Source organism: Astatotilapia calliptera, chromosome 4, assembly GCF_900246225.1.
Source record: "Astatotilapia calliptera chromosome 4, fAstCal1.2, whole genome shotgun sequence".
NCBI classification, from domain to species: domain Eukaryota; kingdom Metazoa; phylum Chordata; class Actinopteri; order Cichliformes; family Cichlidae; genus Astatotilapia; species Astatotilapia calliptera.
The window spans coordinates 5,541,145-5,562,792 of NC_039305.1; the positions used below are offsets into that span (position 1 = coordinate 5,541,145).

Consider the following 21,648-nt stretch of genomic DNA (forward strand, 5'->3'; position numbering starts at 1 on the left):
TTTAGGGATTGTAGTTCATCCGCTAGTCCAGAATACTAAAAAGAATAGGCGTAATAACCAAAATGAACTACAATTTCCAAGCTACCAAGCGACGTTGTTATAGTCATCGTCTTTCTCGACGCGAGAGAGGGCATCGGTGACTCTTGGATGTTGTTAAATTCCGCGATAGATACACCGCTAGTAAATAAAAAAAACAACTTTAACTGTAATGGTTGTGCTTTTAATAAGATGGAGGTAATCGAGACAATTGTGATTCAAAACTCCGAAGTGGAAGGAAAGGAAACGGTCGTGTCCAGTGTGGATACGGATAAAACAAAAGCAGGTTAGTACTCAGCAGGAACGTTTCCAGGATTTTTTTTTTCTTTTTTTGTATGGGGTGGGGTGGAGAATGAGAATGGGGGGGGGGGCAAGAACAACAACAACAACCTGGTTTATTGCATTAAAAGTAGCACTGCACAAAATTTGTATTCAATAAAAACTGCTTTGCAATGTAGCTAAATATGCATTTACACACCCTTTCAGTTAAGTAAAAGTTAAGCATACAAAGTACCTACAATAAAAGTACTTGATGTAGTACTTAATACAAAATCATATACCGGTACATTATTTTATGGTTGGTTTTATTAGTATTATTATTGGAATAGTTTTATTTATATTTTTAAACTTAATATGTGACTATAGCTTTAAAATATAGATCAAGAACAAGATATGCATCCAAAATATAGTGCAGTATACCATAACGCAGAAAAACTTAATTGTAGTTGTATTGCAGTTGTAGTTGTACTCATGATGTTCAGCATTTTAAGAAAAACTGTACTGTAGACCAAGGCATTGTCTTTAATAACTCCAAAAAAAAGCAGTCGATCTGATCATCTACCTTTTTTCACTCCTAGAATTTATCTGGACAGTTCAGGCTACATGGCATCTAGTCAATACCCGGCTTGAAATGGATCAGGCCTTTGACCAGCCAGTGTGCAAGAAAAAGAAACTCTGGGAAATGGTTGCAGAGAAGGTCAATGCCAAATTGAGGGAGTCAGAGGTCACTGATGTCACTGTGAAGGCGTACGAATGTGATCTCAAGTGGAGAAACATGCTGGCCACATACAGAAAAAACGCAGAGAGGGCCAAGAGGTTGGGAGTGACCAGCGTCCACTGGGAGTTCTTTAAAGCTATGCACGAAGTCCTGGGTAAGAGCAGGGAGGAGATCGAAGCCCAGCGCAGGGCCAAACTCAGCGGGACCAAAGTAGGAAAAGCTATAGCGAGCAAGAGGTTTACCCCTATCCTCCCTACGCCTCCTGCAACAGCTGCTCCCTGCCTCACCAGGCCTCCGCAGGATGTCCTGCAGCTGTACATGGAGCTGCAGGAGAGGAAGATGAACATGTGGGCGCAGCAGAAAGCACTGGAGGAGCGAAAAATTGAGGCCATCAACAACCTGGCCCAAGCCATCTCCAGCCTGGCTCAGAAGAACGGCACACAGACTTCAAAGGATGGACATTAGGAGAGAGGAAACGCGAAATTACCAAGACCTTCCAACACTGCATGAGAAGAACAGCTCGTTTGCAATGTCTAATGTTTGTAGACTTTTTCACATTTTTACCGTTACAGTTTACAGAGTAGCTTGGATTAGCAGGTGTACAGTATGAGGCCAGACTCACCTTTAACACAGCAGGCAGATTACAGTTCTCTTTAAACCTGTCTCTTTTTTCCTCCTGGTGCTCAAAATAATGTAAGAATCTTTTATTTTTATACCAAAATAGAAAACTTGGATGAAGTTGAAGAGTACACACAAATGGGGAATCCACCCCCATCTGTTAAAGAACTGTACGAAAATAAACTGTACGTAAATAAAGTAACCATTGCCGGGCCAAAAGCAGTCAAATACAATACAGATTTCAGTAATGGGATTAATGAAGATACTGGTATAAATGTTAAAGTATTAATAAGATACTCTTTGTTTATAACTCTGTCTCTGTTGTGTGTTTTTTATGCTGAAAGCTTCCTGCAAATCTTTCCAGCACATATAGTTATTTAGTTTTAAAACAAATTATTAGCATAAGTAGCAATAATGCAGTGTGAGCATTAGCACAGAAACAGGCTCTGGCTGTCTATTACCTTAGAGAATGGTACAAAAAATACTGGAAGTTACCCCCGTGCATCTTATTACTACTCTAATATGACAACTTGCTCAAGCTAGAGGTGAAATATGCAGGGGGAGAAGACCTAAACACCTCATAGGTGACTGAGTGTGTGAGACTGCAAGGGCTCTAACTGAGGAAAGTAGAAATGGGACAGCGCTTTGCGACATATAATGTGACGATACTTTCATGACAGAACACATTTCATGCTATTGTGGTTTCTAAACTTTAAATTTAGGCTCTTTTTTAGGTCTTCCTGTCTACCAGGTGCCTGATTTGAACACAGAGAAGAATTTACTTATAACTAACTTTGTCAAGGATTAAGAGTAATCTTCTTTCAGCTGCTCCTTTATTCACAAAGGGTCACCGCAGTAGATCCACATATTTGACTTGCCAGATTTTTACACGCAGTGCCATTCCTTTTTTTTCCCGCCTGTCCCATTTGGTTCTTTTGCCATCAGAATTATTGTCTAAAGGCCAATAAAGATGCCCAACAGATTTACTTTACCAAATGGACCATCCCGGCCTTGCCGTATCAGTCTATTTGATTCGCGGTGACAGTCCTGACACGCCTTCCTCCCAATCTTGGACTATAGATCTTTTGTGTGTTAGGAAAATGCATTAACACCACACTATGGAGATGATTAAATTAAAAAAAAAGCTAAACTCTTGATGAATGAATTCTGTGTAATATAAAGTGTCATTCATTTAAATTAATGAAAAGTTGGTTTGTTGTCATATTAAGGTTGGCAGCTACCGCCATCCCTGTTAGGTTATGCTTTTGGGTTTCCCTTAGTAACTGTTTTTAATGCATACACTACAGCGTGTATTAAAAAAATATATAAACATTGGTGTCACCTTCTGGTTAGTGAAGAGCTTGACAAGTTGTTACCTAATGAGCACATCTTGGATGATCCTCTTTTGACTCTTACTATTGACAGTGATTTACATAATAAATTTAATGCTGTGTTCAATTTAACCTGGAATGTGTTTACTGAAGTCTCAGAGCGAGGGAGGCCCATTTTCCCACAGAGATCCCTTCACCGCTCTCGCTCTATGACCTCAGGGAAACCTTTGCTGTTGGTTTTTAGGGGTTCAGTCACTACCTTCAAATGTTAATGAATGCAACATGCCAGGATCACGAGCACAACTGAAGTTTATTAACAAATTGAAATGTTCACGCGTTTCCATGATTAAAGCTTTTAAACAGAAAATCTGTAATGGAGTCACGTCTGCATACACCCTCGTCATCTGCCTCCCCCTCTTCATCTTGGGGTGTGGCTTCCTCCTTCTCTCCTTGAACCGCCTGTCCTAGGTCCAGAAACACATTATGCAACACACAGGCAGTCAGCACAACAGCTCTGGCTCGGTCATAGTTTCCAATATCCAGATACGTGAGCCTCCGAAACCTGGCTCTCAGATCGGCAATGGCCTGATCTAGGATCTGAAAATGCTCCTCCAGCGTCTTGTTAAAGAGCGCCTCTCTTGGTCCGTGACTTCCTGTGTACGGGGTAAAAATCTGATCAGTAAGTGGGTAGCCAGCTCTGGCCACAAGGCAGGAGCTGGAAGGCATTAGGTCAGGGTTCTGTTTGAGTTTGTCTCTTAGAGCACGACCTCTGTCCACATGAGATCCTTTACTGATTCTGCAGTGCAAGAACCGGCCTCTAATGTCACACACAAGCTCAAGGTTTAACCAAGAGTCAGGAGGGGCCTCCATCTTCATTCTCTTCACCTCAGGTATGGTGCTCTCCACATCATGTTTCCCTATAGGCAGGCGAATAGGGATCCGGGTGTGTCCCAACACTCCCAGAACCTGAGGAACACCTTGTCCTCCTTCTACTTCCTTTTTTCCAATTAGATTGGAGAATGGGAAAAGTGCCTCTACAGCCTCTTTCCCTGAAGAACAGAGAGAAAATATTATCATCATCATAATTTGCCCACATATGATTAATGACCCAACAAATTAACACACCAGCTGGCCATTTGATGTGCCTCTCTTCCAGCATGTTTATGCGCTGGCAGAAAGAGAAGAAGATCCTGTGGATGTTTCCCTTCTCCAGCTGGAAGCGGCGGGACACAGTGCGGTAACTGACTCGCTCGGACAGCAGTGTGAGAGACAGGAGGACAGTGTGGGACATTGATAAGCGAGCCCGTCCAGCCATTCGTGTCCTTGATTTGGAGCTTTGAAGTAGGTCTGAAATGTACTGGTGAAACACAGAGACACAAACAAAATACAACAGTATTTAATAGGCATGTATCCACTTTATTCTCCTTCCGGATCATGCAGAGTTTCTGGTTTTCTACTGGGATGTCAGCCACATCTCAAAGAAAAAGATGCATTTTCCACTTTTTTTGGTGAGATAAAACAAATGAATCCAGCAAAAAGTTATGAGATTAAGGAGTAATGACAAACATATGAAATGCAGAGCTTATAATTTGATTAAAGGCATTGTTATACATGATTGGTACACTTTAGAAATTCCTTAGTTTATCTCATATTCAGGTTCAAATTCTTTTTAATTGATTTTTGAATATCATGTTAAATTTGAGTTTGAAAATTAAAAAAACTGGCCAAAAATTGTCACTATTGTTTTTAATAGTAGTTGAAAACTGTAAAACGCTTTCTCAGAGGAAAACTAAAGCCACAAAACTACCTTGATCGCTGGATTATCCACAGTATCAACCTGCTCCTGGGACTCTGCAGCCTCCTCCTCTTTCTCTTCCTCCTGCTCGGACGGACTGGATGTTGTTGCTGTGTGTAAAACTTGGGGCCCCACCTGATTCTGTAGTAACTGTACGTAAATAGTATTGGTAGGAGGAGGACGACGATGGGACTGCTTTTCCAGTTTTGCCAGGAGCTGTGACTCCAGGATCTCTTCCACCGCCTGGTCCAGCCTGTGCTCCAGCTCGCCCGCAGACAGAGGCTGCCACTCCCGTTCCACCATGTCCAGCACGGCCCTGCCTGCCGATAAAACACATTCACTGACATCCATTTTTTTAATACCGGCGATAGAGAAACAAGATGCTTTCAGAGCATGGAAGCCAAGCAGAGGTCACCGGTCCTTTCAAGCAGTTGCAAACCCATTCTGTTGTTAGCACTATGCTAATCTAGCCCGCTGGCTAGCTAGCTAATGTTTGCTGCTTTCAGGGACTGTCGGAATTTTGGCAGAGTCACTGAGACGTTGAAAGACAGTGACCGTATGAGCACACTAAAGTTTTTCTTCATCATTATAAATAGAAGTGTAAAAAATGGTACACAGACAATAAAAAAAGTAAATTAAATAAATCAAACAGTGAGCAATACAGAGACAGAACAAGGACAAAATAAGTCACATTACATTAAGTGGAAAAAAAAAAACAATTCAAAAACTGATTTGAGAGATTGCTAAGCAGCCTTTCTAATACTTATTAGAAAGTTCATTAATCAAAAAATCTGTTATTATTTTACTAGTGTAACTTTAAAAATTGTTAATTTGTATTTACAATATGAACACAATAAATATTATACACATTTGGTTTTGGACTGCAATATGAAAAATATCTTTTGAGAAATTTTCAAACATTTTCACAAATTAGTGTTTGTATTAGTTTGTACAGAGATGTTTCTGATGTCAGTGCTCTGGCAAAGTTGAAATGTTGATAGTTATCACTTTTTTTGTCTTGATTTATTTACCTCTTGAAAGTAGACCCAGCATATTTAATTACAGTCACATATTGTTTTGTTCATTTGAATACTGCGTTAAAGAAATATGTCTCAGAAAGTTAAAGGTGAAAATAAACAAGAATGGTCAAATCTATTTTTGAGAAGAAGAAGATTTTCCTAAAAGGAGGTTATTTACACCACAGGCAATAAAAAGTCCCAACTTCTTCTGTTATCGTCACTATTCTGGTTGTTTCAGTCCAATTTTGATGCTTTCCAGTGAAGTAGATGGTAAATAGAAAAGAGCCAGAACATTATATAACAGAAAACCAAAAGATTGATATCCATAATTATAGCAGTAATTAAAAGACAGGATAAATAAGAGACTGCACTTCGCAGTTTAGTGGTTTAGATTTTTAGACGAAGCAATGCCCAGTTCTGGGTCCTACTATCATTCAGAGTAAACAACACATATCCTGCCAAATTACATTCTGGCTGAATAAAGTTCCTTATTAGTTAGAAAGCCAATTTAATACACACCAGTAGAACCTGCCCAGTGCTGGACGACGCCAGATTAAGCAAGACGTTGGTCCTTAAAAAACAGAAACAGTGCTACATGATGTATAACACAAAAAATGAGCTTGGCACATAAAGTAAGTCCTTTGTTACAACAGCGCTTCTCGGCAATAAATCTTATACCATCGGACAGCCTGCTTATTTCCTCTTAAATCAGGGGTGGGGAACTCCAGGCCTCAAAATCTGGTGTCCTGGTTTTAGATATCACCCTTGGTCAACACACCTGAATCAAAGGATTAGTTCATTAGCAGGCCTCCGGAGAACTTCAAGACATGTTGAGGAGGAATTTAGCCATTTAAATCAGCTGTGTTGGATCAAAGACATCTAAAACCTGCAGGACACGGGTCCTTGAGTTCTCCCACCCCTGCCTTAAATGGTGGCACATTTGTAAGGAAAATCCATTTGTGGATTTGATGAATTGCTGCACAATTCATCAAATCAAACTTCTAAAGCTGGCTTCAACAGATTTCAGTGTTAAAATTCACAGATTTACAGCCTGGCTCAACAATGGCTTTTGGCTCCTATGGATAGTTTCGTCATTCATAACAGCTTTACAATCTGTGTGTTTAAATAAGTCATCCACTTGTCAGATTTCCCGAAATATGATTTTCTGTGCGGTACAGACCTCCTAAGTAGCTTGTGGTGTTTTAACAGCAGCTGCTAAAACACCAACATCGTGGCTTCATCAAGGCCACAGTGGCTGTGGGCAACATTTTACACCGTCTATGTTCAAAGATCACTTTAAATTGTACAAACACACAACAGTACACAGATGTGAAAAACAATTCTTTTAATGTTAAACCAGTTACAAGTGCAACTTTGATCATCACATCCCACTGTTTAACAGCCTCAATCTTCAAATATGCTTTTAAATGTAATATTAAACAGCGTCTTTTCCCACACCCACCAGGCCATTACATCTTCTTCCTGTAATAACAGACTTTTTTTTTTTGTAATCATTATTAAGTTTCTAGATCATGAGACCCAGTGTTACACCATAATGTGAAGTTTTGATGTGCAGAAGTGTTTATTTCTAATACAATTTTATTTTTATTTTTTGAAAATAATACGCATTATGGTATTAACAGTGTAAAATACAGCACAAACTGCAGCATGACATAAATGAGCTATGGTTCCGGGATAAATGGGAGGCAAAATAAGCAGCCAGGCACAGCTCATAATTTAACCACGACGTGTCACCTCTTCACTTCAGACTGTCAAGCAAGTCACAGGCTACAACCAATCGTTGCTGAGGAAAGGTGAAGAGGTCTCCATCAATGTTAAGAAGGGAAAAGTAAAGAATAATCGCCACAACTTGAATTTTGATTGCTGCTATGCCTGAAGACGTGTACTGAAGATTCAAATGAGTCATTCAGTCTCAGTAACTTAGATATTCACAAACTCCAAGCTATTGCAGCAACACATATCCAAACCACCCCCCAAAAAAGTTAATCCTAGTAATATTTTAATAAAGAAACACAAACATAAAAACCTAAAAATGCGACACCTTGTCAAATCCCACTCTGAAGCCAGCAAATTAAAGAACTCAAGTAAGGCAGCATCAGCCTTACTCCAAATAAAGACTAGAATTCATTAAATACGAGGTACAATTATTCATGTTCAGCCTTTACCAACCCCGTGGATGACTGACAGTGTCGTGACAAGTCCGTCAGGTATCTCTGTGGGGTCTTTTGTGTAATTATCAATTTATCTAGCATGCGTTCGCCGATTTCAGGACAAAATGAACCACTTTGAAGCACCCTCACATTTACACCAAGGGGGAATCCGTGTTTGAAATTGTTTACGCCCAGCTGAAGATCGGTCGTCGGCAAGGCAAAACTTCACCCGCTGAGGCATCACTTCCCAAAAATTCAACCCCTCCCTTCGACCCCCTGTGTGTCCCTCTCGTTTCCCCCGCCTCTGAGCTCACTGTACAGCCTGCTCGTTGGCTGTGCTGCCTGAATCCTGGGGCTTCATGACGTCGGGGAGCTCAGGGGGAGTGGAGAAGGGCTCAATCCTCAGCTGCTCAAAGGAATCATCTGGGAGAACGACAGAAAGTTAAAACACAGAGAGAGACAAAAGAGACATTAAATTCTGGAAAGAGATCAAAGTAACATGAAAGGAGATCCAAAGAAATGAATAATTTTGTATCCAGGGGGACCTGAATTTTAAAATAACAGTTTTTAAAACGCCAAAAAGTCACAAAGTGTTTGTTTTGGACAACTAGACCAATGTTGAACACTGAATAAGTTAAAAAGTATTTTCCTTCTTCCACTGGAAAAAAAATGGCATTTCCTGAGTGACAAAGAAAAACTCTTTGAAAAGCTCTGGCAATCTTTTCTGGCAACATTCCCATTTTTCCTGTTTTCACTTGTATTTTAAGACCATCTCCCGGCAGTCGGTTTCTCTCAGAAAACTCCCAAACCTGCACGACTCTTAAACTTTACCATGAATAACTGGAATACACGGATCAGTACGTTTTGTACGTTGAGCCAACTTTGCCCAATTTGCCAGATTGTCTATGAAATGCACACACAGTACACACTCCAAATACAATTTCAACCCATCTGGCGGCACAAACTGGCAACCCGATTCAAAGGATGTGCCTTGCCAATCTCTACACAGACACCACAGCTGAGTTCTAAATAAATTACCTCTTTTTACCATTTCATCTTTCTTTACTACAAAGACGCAGTAAAATCGCAAGACATAAACAATGATGAGTTCAGCCACATATGTACCCATTTCAGTGTGTGTGACACAGGGTGATTGACTTTGCTAAGTTGGACACATTTACCAAACCGAGCTTCCAGAGTTAATAACACATAATCAAAAACTTGTAAAAATATAAACGCCTCTTTCCAACTGTAGACAACGAGTTGCAACAATTTTCTTTAAAAGCTGGACAATTTAACAGAAGTGGTTATAGCTCACATTTGGCTTGAAAGAGGATAACATATTACAATAACTTACAGTTCAAACAGCAAACTATGACTAGCTTTGCTTACCCATTAGTTGTGGTGGGAACATATCCTATTAAAGTTATTCAGGAAAGTACTTAAAGCCTTTACATGCTGGGCGTGAAAGATTCTTGCGAGCATTTTGGTGCAGCCAGTCCCACCGACTGCGTAATTTTATAGTACTAATTTTTTGGGATCAAGCTCAATTTTTATCATGTGAATGAACAGGCGTCACCAATCAGACCACTGCAATTACCAACAAGTGTGCTTGTAGCTCCAAATGTACACCGATACTGAATACACAAATAGTAACATAATACAATTTCAGCTCAGACACAGCTAAACGCCGTTAGTCGGCTCTCTGAAATGATTTCTTTGCCTCCTCAGATGTGGTCCCAACTCTGCCAACAAGGGTTCAAACTGCCCCACTGACATCGTGATACAGCTTCAACTCCTGTACCAAACCATGAAATTCTGCCTTCTTATCGGAACTGGACAAACCTGGAATCTCCGGTTCTTCATTTTCTTGTTTAAAAACAGCAGAACCAGCTCATCTTTGCTTGATGCAGACTCATTTTTTTTTTTAGTAGTACATTCTTTTGAGGACAAATTTTTCACAAAAAGCAACATTTTGGATATGTGCATGTACGTTAAACCAGCGGTCCCCAACCTTTTTTGCGCCACGGACCGGTTTATGTTCGACAATCTTTTCACGAGCCGCCCTTTAAGGTGTCGCGGATAAATACAACAAAATAAAACCAGTACCGGTACCCAAAAAAAAAGAAAAAAAAAAAAAAAGAAGATTTATTCATAACACACGAGAAAAGACCCAGGGAAACCGAGTTAACTATAAAAAAAATAACGTTAAAAAACCCTGAAAACCACAAATTTCACACCCAAGCATCAACTTGCGGTATGATACCAAACGACTCACGGTCTGTGGCCTGATATATATGCTACAACAGAACTACAAACTCCCAGATTTTGAAACTTAAATGTTGGTAGGTATGTTTTTGGAACTTTAGAGATAATTTGGATTGTATAGCGCATCGATGTGACAAGTTGCTTAGTGTAAACCAGAATCCAGAATGTAGAATTTGGCTGTTATCTTTTTTTCCCTAAACCTGAGTTCAGATCAAGCGAATAAGCTCACAGTAAAATCTAGTATTGAGGTGGGTTAGAAGATGAACTACTCACCACTCAGACGAAACGCTAATCCCACCGTGGCCGGGGCCTGAGGCCGGGCTGTCTGATTTGTGAAGCCGCAGTTTCCAAGAGTTTGACTGTCATTAAGCAGCACGTCATCCTGAAGAAGAAAGAGTTAAAAGAAGCAGACATCTTCAGAGATTTGCAGGATCAAGTTTGCAGGACAGACTGTTTTGTAACAAAGCGAAAATGGCGAGGCCTTGTTCTCTGATGTGAAGACTGCTTGTACTCAACAAAAAGCCAAAGTTTGAGGAAAGGAAAAAAAGGAAGCCCAATGATGTGTTCAGATAGAACCTGAACCAAAGTAAAAATATTTAAACTTTGTAAAAACTTTGATTTTTTTTTTTTTTTTTTAAATGAAAGATTAGACTTTCCTGACAAACTGAAATGGAGGACAAGCTTTTTGTAATTGACATTGACTCAACTTCACTTTTACATTGAGAGGGGAAGGGGGGGGGGGGGGGGCTTGAGGAAATGTAGGACTTCCTTCTAATTTCTGAAAATATGTTACTGTCACTTGATTTCAGTTATAAATTATAAGTTTGCTCCTGTCCGCTGACTGCTGGGGCTAAACATTCAGGGGAGACTTCAAGTAACAAAAGAAAACTTTGATTCACGTTTTGTGAGAACAGCTTTGTCAAGTGAATAAAGGACAGGTATTAGAGCTCCAGCTATTATTTTGATTAACAATCTTTTTTTGAGACATTGCTTAGAGTATAAAATTGTAAGGTTAAAAAAAATACTATTAACAAGGTTTCCAGGTAATTTATTTCACCTTATAAAGCCTCTGATCTTCAGGTGGCCTCTTTAAAATGCCCTCCACGATGCGCTTCAGTTCGTAGACTGTGGTTGACTCTTTGGCATCTGTGAAGATGGTCGTCTTGTGACGTCGGATCATTAGAAACACATCCTGCAGTGAGATGAAGTGACAGGAGAAAATCAGATAGTGATGATAGTGATAAACACTGTAACCCTGATTCTCAGAAACACACGTCCTGTCTTACTGAATTAAGCTCAATTCTGTTTTCTGAGCATTTATATCAGATACTGCTCATCTCTGTTGAGCCTACAGAACGTATCCAGTGCCATCACCAGATAGATTTATCACGTGAGAAAAAGCTGGTTAAAGTTTGAGCAAAACAAACAGACGGTAGATGGGCGTTTATAAACTGAAACAGTCTCTGCTTAACCAGGTTATTCTGTGTGGGAACACTTTGGTAACTTTATGAGTAAGCCAAGTCACTTCTCTACACCTCACGTTTTAAATAGCCGCAGTGACACATAGCTTAGCTAAGGCAGTTTTAACCAAAGCTTCAGCCATCTGTTAACGCCAGCTGTAGCGGCTTCCTCGATCAACTGTTTTCACAGACTTGAACTATAAAGTTGACAGTTTGTGTTTCAACTCCTCTAACTTTTAAAACAAGCCCCGCTCACGCTAAACAACCATTTTTTATCTAAGTTACATACATGGCAGCATTAGCTGATAACTTTAGCCAGTTAGCTTTTGTGCGGCTAGATGGCTATTTGAGCCACAAAAATTTGGATGATTTATCTCGAACAACAGTCAGTTCGTTCACATTGATCGGACCCCACTGTGCTTAACTTGCTATCAACTTGAAGAGTATAGCGCAACGAGCCACCATGAGCTACTGTATTGACTAACGCAGGAGAAGCTAGCCAATGCTAGCAAAGGTTAGCTAAACAAAGACATTCGTCTCTGAGTGATTGCTTTGTGACCAGCTTAGCTGCTCAAATCAGGCATTTTACCGCTCTGGGGAGGGTTTGCCGGCTGACCTAAAGTCGGTTTTTCGTAGTCAACAGGCCACTATATTCTGTATGTGTTTTCCTCACTCACCATTTCTTGCGGTTGGCTGCACACAGTGGGGAGAAAAACTGCACTGCACAACGACAACTATGAGCTCAGAGCAGCATCAGACAGCCACCGCTTTAACTCCACCATCCACCAGCTGAGGGCAGCGCGCACAGCGCCGTCACTCTGTGCATGCACAAACTAATGCAACAGGAGAATATCTGTCTGAATGTCTTATTTCTCTTCATAACTGCTTAAATTATCAGAGTTAATCGGAGCTCCCGTTTTATGAAGGATTGCACCACGTTTTTCCCCACACACTGAGACGTTTTGTTTTGCAAAAGTCAACACGTGAGCATGAATACTGAAACTCTGGGCTTAAATAAATGTGGAAAATTAAAATTTAAAATAAAACAATGCTTTTGTTAATTCACAAAAAATCAGAAATTTCCATAGTAAGTGGGGCGAAACAGGAACTCTGCCATTTAACGGTTTATCTGTTACTTAATTACTTTGGTGTAGTATGAATGGGTGAGGTCCTTATCAGCATGAAAAGTTGTAAATCTTATAAAAGCACGGTTAAAAGCTTAAAATGAGTGCCCTGCTTGAATATTGTTCAAAGCTAACCTGTGGGCCGGGTTGGAGTCATTGCTGGCCAGATTTTGGTCCCTGGGCCTTGAGTTTGATACCCCTGCCATCGATGGTTAGCAGACAGATTAGTAGATGATTTTACAGCTGATAGTTTTAGCAGTCACTAGAGTTAAAAATACTGTTTTTAGCAGATGAGAATAGTGTTCAAATACAAAATTATTTTATAAGTGCAAAGATTGTGTGTGTGTTTATCTATAAAATATTTATAATTATTCTGGATATTTATAAATGAACTCATCTATTTTGTTGAGATCTGGGGTAGGTCAAGGAAATCTTAATTTCTTTTCAGATTTTTTCTGATCTCGCAAGAAGCTTCCTCCTTTTGGATTCAACACAAGTAAAGTTTTGTAACATCGACACCTTTTAAACTGTTTCATCACGCCTTCCTTCCCTCAGAGATGAGTGGGATGACTGACCTGACAACAGCTGAGGTTTGGTTTTCTGTCTTGACCCTCAGGAGTCAGCAGTGTCTAAAAACAGTGCGACAGAAAAACACACACTTCTCTTTACTTTAAAATAAGAATAGCAGAAGTGAGTTGTAGGCTCGTCAACTGATTCTTGGAAAACTTGTAAATCAGCTGTTTGTGAAATTATTGTTAAAAAAAAAGAAGAAAGTTTTACTTTGTTTTTTTCCAGTCTGGGTCCTCTTACTCCAACAGTCTGAAGACATGCATCGGGTAACTGGCGAGTCTAAATTGGCTGTAGGTGAGATTGTAAGTATGAATGGTTGTCCGTCTCTCTGTGTTATCATGCGATAGGCTGGCAACCAGGGTGTACCCCTCTCTCACCTTAAGGTAGCTGAGTTGGCCTCAAGAACCCCCAGATTGGATAAGAATAACATGGATAGTCAATAAACAAAAACTATTCACTAGTGATTAAAAATGATATTTAAATAAAGTTTATTGGCATCTTTTACCTTTTTACAAACAGAAAACATCAACGATCAGCAGCCTAAACCTTACCAGTGGAGGTGGCTGAACTGCTTGAAGTCATAAAAATAATAATGCTATACTGATCAGTCTCCTATGGCTCAGAAAACTGTCTCGCCTTCCTAACCTACATTTAGCTTGTTCCAGTCTCAACACTGCAGACATGCTGCTATATATTTTAAGCAAGACATTTTGCTGCAGTGCTACAGCAAAAAACTGAATTAAAATACTACATCCAAAAATACTTGCGAATGAAAAATAGGTGGAGCATCTCAGTGTATCACAGACAAAGTGGAAAATGCTGTCGAAATGCACAGCTTCATCAACAAATCCTCTCCACAGAACTCAGTACTAGAACATCCCGGTCCACTCATCAGGGTTTCCACCAGAACGAATACCTCCAGGACTGAACACGTTCTTCTTCCCTGGTTTGCTGCTAAAGCAGCTCCAGTTTGTTTCCAATTAAAGTGACCTGAAAATAAAACTGAGACAAGTTGAACATCACTGTTAAGTCAGTTTAAAACAACACAGTGTAGTGTCACTAAAACTGGCATAATATTTTAAGACGTCTCACTGCTGGATTTGAAGTCGTTCAACTGATTTCTGATGCTTGTTAAAAGAACACCTCAATAATCTAACCGAGAGAAAATATAAACCTGAATAATTGCTATAGAAACAGTAATTACCTAATCCCAGTGATATATTCCACAAATGCCCCATATGCTTCACACAGTTCCAAACAACAGTAAAATACAGAATATTATATTACAGTGTGGTGCACAACTCCACATAAAACTCACCGAATAAACTTCTATCTAACCACAAAGGCACTCTCTCGGATCTTGGAAAGTGGAAACTGTGAAAAAATGGATTACACAGAAAGTCATTTTACTTTACCTGTAAGATTTATTAAAGATTTATTAGAACTCAAATTTTAAAACCTACACTTACATCCAGTTCTCTGGGGAATTGAACAGGCTCTATTCCCTTACAGCAGAGCACTGAGAAAGGCCTCTCCTCGGTCTCTGAATGCTCTTTGAAGCACAGACTGAACACTTTGGCAGGCAGGTAAACATCCCAGTCAGCTGCATGCTCCTCTATTAGATCGTTCACCATCCTGTTTGATTAGGAACATTACAGCACTGAGATGTTACTATCATGACAGAACATCCAGGTATTATGCGCCGATTGTTTGTAATAACAGTTTGGTCCACAGGTGCCAGATATTTTATATTTTTGGTGTTATTTATTCCCTTTTATCTCATTGAGAAAAAAACATAAATACTATTATAAAAGACAACTACATCATCAGCAGAAAATTGTTGTTCAAATATTCCTTTAGCTCCCAACAAAACAAGTACTGAGAATCCACAGAGAGTTCAAAATTGTCCAGACTCTTTCAGCTCCAATAAAATGAGCGTGACCGCTGTTTCAATAAAGTTTCATGTCCAGACATCCAAAAGTAAAGAAGAGCTAATTTCCATCTGAAGTTGACAAAATTCTCACTTTAGTATATTTTTTGACAAAAAAGAAAAAAGTAGAGCTCGGCTATAACTTTCGATGTTAAGGTAGATGGAAAAAATAACAGCAGCTTTGGGATACTTGACATATGCTTTACTACCAGGTGGCTAGTTATGGTCGAGCTGATAGAAACACATTAGCACAGATCTGGATAAAACTATTCTCAATAAAAGTTCACGTTGAGGGTCTCCCACTATCATCTGGTAGGAAGAAGATGATGAAAACGGACTATATTTCAGAGATGATCCATCAACAACACAATGCATTAAAACATGTGCCTGTGTGGTTTGAATGACTCACTATGAATAATCCTGTTACATCACCACTTAACAAACAGATACTGATGTTTGCCTGATTTATTGGTGCATGCACAGTTATAACTGCCCTAAAAGCACGAATGCATCTAAAACTATTAACTGCAAAACCAATATGGTAACAGAAAACTTCAGAGACTTTAGCATTCGTGATATTATTAATAACCTAAGTGTTTTAATCCTGTGTTAAAAGCTACAAGTTTTCACCTGCAACAACAAGAGAATGAACTTTGTAGGTCATCCAAATGACAAAATGTATTTTGGTAAAATTAATCAAATCTGGAAAAGGACCAAAAGAAACAAAACTACAGGTATAAAGGCATAACAAGACTATAAAATGTCACAAAAAACAAATATTAGCACACCCTGGCTTTTTACAGACCTGTCTATCAGCTGTGGTGTGATCATATCTGCGATGCCCGTCTGCTGATGATAGACCACAAGAGCAACAGCAACCTTCAGCTGATCTTTCAGTTCTCGGTTGATCTGTCATCGGGAAGACATTCACACAGTATACAGTTGTATGAAACTGGACAATGAGGACACACTATAACATTCGTTTATAACAAAAAAAAGTATCATGCATTATATTATGAGCTGGAAGACACAAAGGGCTTTTTCAGCTGGTGGTAATTCATTTCCAGTATAACATGTTATACTGGACAATTCAGAGTATATGTTTAATTTAACAAAAATAAAACCAATATTATTTCATTAGCATTTAATTATCATGACATCTCACAGAATAGATAAAGTTTCATTCTCAGCACCATATTTTTATACTGGAACTCTAAAAAAAACAACTGTATTCATGCAAGTACCACAAGACAAAACTGTTACCCATTTGGAACAAACCACAACAGTATATGTGTGAAAGAAAATAAGGAGGAGTATATTAGCTTCTCTTTATGCATTATATGATTGCCGAGTTGGTCTTGTGAAGGTTAAATATGCTCTTCTAAATTAAAAGCATGTCACTATAATAACTACACATGGGTTTAACTGCCTTGGGTTTGGTTTTCAGGCACTAATTCCAAGTCAGATTTATAAGGCACTTTAAAAAATGCAAGTTTCTAAATTTCAACTACATTTTTGATGTTGATATGAAATCAGGTTTTGCAAAACAGTCCAGGCAGATTAATCAAGTGTGCGCGCTCACTTTGTGGACTATGTCAAGAGGCAGTCTAGAGAGGATTCTCAGTGGATATCCAAAGTGCGCAATGATGTCCACGACGTTCTTTGCCACATCTGAAGGGAGGCACGCTGTCATCGGCACAGCTTCCACCCATTTGGAGTAGAAGTCTGTCACCGTCAAAATGTATTTGTGTCCGTTTACTGTTTGAGGCAGCGGTCCTCGGACATCCAGAGCAAGCCACTCCCATGGCTCCTTCACCTGCAGTCAGGACAATGCATCAGGCAGAGGGACAAAACCACCCAAAACCCTGGTTTGGATTTGGAGTAACACCTGCAGGTAATCGTACAACAGACGTACCTCTATAATGTTTTCATTGTCTTTATCCTCAGGCTGTAAAAATGACAAAAGAGGAGGTGAATTAAGTGCTCCACGATATAAAAGACAAACCTTTACAGATTAAAGGGGTGTAAGAATAATGCAGCAGAGACAGGAAACTGTGACACAATTGTGCGCAACACTTAGTGTCCTGATACCCGTGTGGAGCCCTTGGTTAAAGCTAGTCTGGTGAATTCTGTTTAAAAATGTCCCAGTAGTGGGTGAACTGGAAATATATGAGAATAAAAGTTTATTTTTTGTTTATGATCCAATCAAGTGATCAGGGTTGTGGTTTTAGTGTTCATCCGTTCATCCAGTTTCAGAGAATTATTACATCCCCAGTAGACTGAAAATATTCTACTTACACTGAAATTATTATCTGGAGCCCAGTGGATACTCTGTTGATGCAGGTGGAAACACACACATAGATTAACTCGCACTAATGAAGATAAACAACAAGATAAAACATATCGGATATGCCGTAAATGCCATAAGATTAGCTAAACATAAACTCTTAAGTTATCCCAGTGATCAGTATGTATAAAATACAATTCCATTTACCTGTGGTACACAGTAATCTCCATGAAAAAAGTGTGGAAATGAATCGATCTTCATCAGTGCTTCATCAATTATAATCCTCCATTTCTCTGACGTTTTGGGATCTCTAATCATTAAAACAGAAAAAAAACGTAAAACATTAAGGAAACGATAATATATATCTGTACAGAAATTATTAACAAAATAAATAAAAGAACAGGAAAAATTTTTAATTTATGAAGGAGAAGCACCAAAGAAACCTCTCTGGTGTTTGATTTGATTTGATCTTTTTCCAAGAGAAAACCTGTGATCGACCAGAAAGTCCTCTTTGCCAACACAACAAGTCCCAAGGAGACCTTTGGTTAGATCTGAAAACTGGTTTAGTGACCTAACCAGTGGGCAGATCTCCAATGGACCAATACAGCAAACCACCATGACTGTAAATTTGTTTTTAAATGCGTGTACAGCAGGAAAATGTCATCTTAAATGCTTTTATCAGCTTTTAAAAGAAAAAAAACAACAACTTAGGTTTGACATTGTGTTATACCTGCAAACTGTACCATCCAAAACAACCTTTTTGCAAGATTACTGTGGTTTTTAGGCTTGTGCATTAAATATATATCAATTTAAAATCTGAGGCGTTTGTATAATGCTAACTGCTTCTATAAAGACATTTATGAGCCACAATCCTTCAGCAGGTAGCAGCTGACAAACCAGATTGTTTTTATACCTCTGAGAGAAACTGACTAGTCAGAAGTAACATGTTTAGTCCTTTTATCCTTTTTAATCTTTTGCTTTTCTTCTAAAACTTCTAACAAATCTTAAATGTCCCTCACTGAGCACAAAACAAATATTTTTCTCAGCAAATAAATATCAAGCATCAAAACCACGCAAAGAAAAATGCTTTGTTTTCAGAATTTATGTGCATATTTGAATGTATAGCTTATGACTACAAGGCAGCACTTTTAAGTACACCTGTGTGAACGATAAGAAGTGCACTAAAACTAAACTCGAGACTACAAGTTGGTCAGCAATATGGCTTTCTTTCCCAAACTACACGGTCACTATAAATATACAGTGGAATATAACTGAATCAATCTGTGACACCTAGAAACTGTTTCTCATAACCTCATTATGGTGTGAATGTTAAAAGCTCAGCAAATATATAACAAAAAAGTTGCAGATTCAGTGAATTAAGGAGCGATGAGAACAGGAGGAAGTTGGTTTTAGAGAATAATATGGAATATGCTGCTAATATTATTTACCACAATCTAAATTTTGATCTCTAAGCTCATCCAGCCTTGTTTCCTTTATTGAACAAACACTGCAAAAATTAAACCTTTCTTCATTTTAAAATGTTATTAATAACATATAAAGCCCTACATGGCTTGGCTCCTACCTATACAGCAGATCTGCTTAGACTGAAGAGGGTCATCTGGGTCTGAAAAGGTCTTTTAACTGTTTTACGTCTTTACTTTAAAACCAGAGGTAATAATGCTTTTGAGGTTGCCACTGCTAAACCTTCCTCAGCTTATCAGGTTGGCTGAATTTTTTATGGTTGGTTTTCAGTGACGCTTCATAACTCCGCTTTTCCTTAATTGTTTGACTGTTGTTTTTGGCCCTTGGTTCTTTGAATGTGTGTATGCAGGAATGAATGTAAGACTAACTGCATGTTTAATTATGTACACTTATCCTTAATGTGTGGTTTTATTCAAACGGTTAAGCACTTTGTAAATATGCACTTTACAAATAAATGTATTATTAATAATTAACAAGCAAATATGCACAAGAAGCTAATGGCAGTCTTCAAACTGTAAACACTGACTTATTAGACGTATAATTAATGATTTAAGAAACTGGCTCCATAGTGTAGCTGTTCACACATTTGCCTAAAAAGTGAAAGATAACAAGGAAGAGACACAAATCCCTCATGAAGGGCATCCGTACTGTGCATACTGAAGCATTACTGCTTATTATTGATTTATGAAAAGAGGACTAGGACAGTAAACGTCTCCTTGTGTGTAGTTACATACCCAGATGTCTCTTGGTCTGTCTGGCTGGGTTCTTTGGCCCGGACACTGTCGTCTGTTGCAGGGAGAGCTGATGTTGCAGATGCAGCCAAATCCTTCTCTGAGCTTTTAGCACCAGGTTGCTGCTTTCACAATAAAATAAACAACACGTAATGCATTTAGAAAAATGAATAACATTAAACGTTAAACAATAAAAAGCTAACTGTCTGGGTCAGCTCACCTTGTGTCGTTTACGTCTCGGGTTAATGGCAGCCTGTATCAAGGAGACAGTAACAACACCTTTATTTTTAAAAAGCCGCTGAGGTTTAAACAGAAAAACAGGAGGAGTTTCATTATGCAGCTTTAAATATTTCACAAATGTTTTATTTCTAAATGATGCCAACAATTATCTATGATACACACAAACCTTCTTTTTCTGTGTGTTGTCAGTCGGTGTAAATATGGTGGGAACCGCATCTTCCCGAAGTGTCACACTTTTGCCCGTTTTGTCAATGTACTGCTCCTCAAAGTGATTGATGCACAGAACAGAAAAGCGAGTCGGCGTCCAGTCCTTCCACTTCATGTTCAGTACCCATTTTTTAAGTTTTCGGGGATTGTACAGGGGAAACCTGCATGCATACACAGAAAACATTTTTTTCCCGTGTGAAAAGTAACTCACTAAAAATTGTGTAGATTTCAGTAAATTTTACCTGTTGACTAACTCTGTTAAAACTAATTATGATATGCTATATGTAATATAACACTCAGTATTTCCAGCGTGATATACTGAACGTAAGCTAGATAATTAAACTTAAACAACAGAAAAACATAATAATAAGAGCATAATTTACTGTTAAAGATCTTAATCTGGAGTATTTTTGTCTCATAGATGTAATTTAGAGGATCTTAAGTGGTCTTTTTTTCTTCTTCTTTTTTCAGTTGCTGCCTTTAGGGGTCGCCACAGCAGTTCATCTGCCTCAATCTCAACCTATGCTTAGCATCCTCCTCTGTCACAGCAACCCTCTGTATGTTCTCCTTTACCAAATCCACAGCTCCATGTTAAGCATCGTTTGTCCAATATATCCACTGTCCCTCCTCTGCATATGTCCAAACCATCTAAAAAAATGCAGCTTTCCTTTTTTTGCTTAGTGAGCTTGTGTACACGTCTCGGTAACTTTTCCAGGTGCACTCCGAACTGCACTCCCATGTATACAGAAAAAGATCTAATTATGTGGGCTTAAAATGTTGAGAAAAGGTGGAAAATTTGAGTCTTAACACTGATACAAGCCTAGTTCTGTCAGCCACTGTTACTTTACAAACGTGCTTCTAGCTGTCTGTTGGTTTAGTTTAACCAAAAAGCAGCGCTATTGTCGAAAACTTACTTAAAAAACTTTACGTCTGGATCGCTCGAGGTGTCGCAGTTGTAGGCACACGTATATCTCCCCATTTATGGTCAAATTTCGGTCAAGTTGGAATCACAAAAACCGATTTTGTTGTTGCTAACGCTAAAGTTGTATGAGAAACGTCTCCAGCTAACAACAATTTGGACACTTCAACATCCGGAAGGACATTTCAAAATAAAGGTCGCATTTATTCTTCCTTAGAAATATGTACTTTTTTTTTACATTTATCATTAAAAATTAATAATATTTAGGATTGATAATTAATATGATTTTTGTTTTTTCAAAAATCGTGGTATTTGTGAAAATTCCTGATATTGAGATTATGTTTAACCATATGGTGAAAACTACAGAAAATTAATTTGCTGGATCCATAAATGTGATATTTCTTTGAAATGATCTCCTAAACTAATAGCTTTTTCTTTTTGGGGGTTAAGTCTACAATTTCGT

General features: G+C 38.7%; 2 protein-coding genes across 7 annotated transcripts; both read right to left on the reverse strand.

Moving 5' to 3' along the window:
* Window positions 1–3,273: 3,273 nt before the first annotated feature.
* On the reverse strand, window positions 3,274–6,515 carry LOC113019979 (uncharacterized). Of its 3 annotated transcripts, XM_026163648.1 has the most exons (5): window positions 6,475–6,515; window positions 6,316–6,367; window positions 4,790–5,097; window positions 4,108–4,339; window positions 3,274–4,031 (listed from the first exon to the last, which is right to left on the reverse strand). In XM_026163648.1, exons 3-5 carry the CDS (start codon window positions 5,078–5,080, stop codon window positions 3,313–3,315), a joined length of 1,242 nt encoding a protein of 413 aa, XP_026019433.1. In that variant the 5' UTR covers window positions 5,081–5,097; window positions 6,316–6,367; window positions 6,475–6,515; the 3' UTR covers window positions 3,274–3,312. The 3 variants fall into 3 exon arrangements, with proteins under 3 accessions (XP_026019433.1, XP_026019432.1, XP_026019431.1); XM_026163647.1 differs by lacking the exon at window positions 6,475–6,515 and having other exon boundaries at window positions 6,316–6,449; XM_026163646.1 differs by lacking the exons at window positions 6,316–6,367; window positions 6,475–6,515 and having other exon boundaries at window positions 4,790–5,411.
* Window positions 6,516–7,126: 611 nt separating this feature from the next.
* On the reverse strand, window positions 7,127–21,364 carry LOC113020323 (elongin-B). Of its 4 annotated transcripts, XM_026164178.1 has the most exons (17): window positions 21,181–21,364; window positions 20,226–20,427; window positions 20,040–20,072; window positions 19,823–19,941; window positions 17,814–17,916; window positions 17,618–17,650; window positions 17,235–17,267; window positions 16,902–17,135; window positions 16,125–16,228; window positions 14,859–15,024; window positions 14,708–14,763; window positions 13,767–14,391; window positions 13,600–13,677; window positions 13,395–13,448; window positions 11,293–11,427; window positions 10,509–10,617; window positions 7,127–8,390 (listed from the first exon to the last, which is right to left on the reverse strand). In XM_026164178.1, the coding sequence occupies exons 1-11, from the start codon at window positions 21,243–21,245 to the stop codon at window positions 14,719–14,721; spliced, it is 1,137 nt and encodes a 378-aa protein (XP_026019963.1). In that variant the 5' UTR covers window positions 21,246–21,364; the 3' UTR covers window positions 7,127–8,390; window positions 10,509–10,617; window positions 11,293–11,427; window positions 13,395–13,448; window positions 13,600–13,677; window positions 13,767–14,391; window positions 14,708–14,718. The 4 variants fall into 4 exon arrangements, with proteins under 4 accessions (XP_026019963.1, XP_026019964.1, XP_026019962.1 ...); XM_026164179.1 differs by having other exon boundaries at window positions 13,600–14,379; XM_026164177.1 differs by having other exon boundaries at window positions 13,600–14,391.
* Window positions 21,365–21,648: the final 284 nt, after the last annotated feature.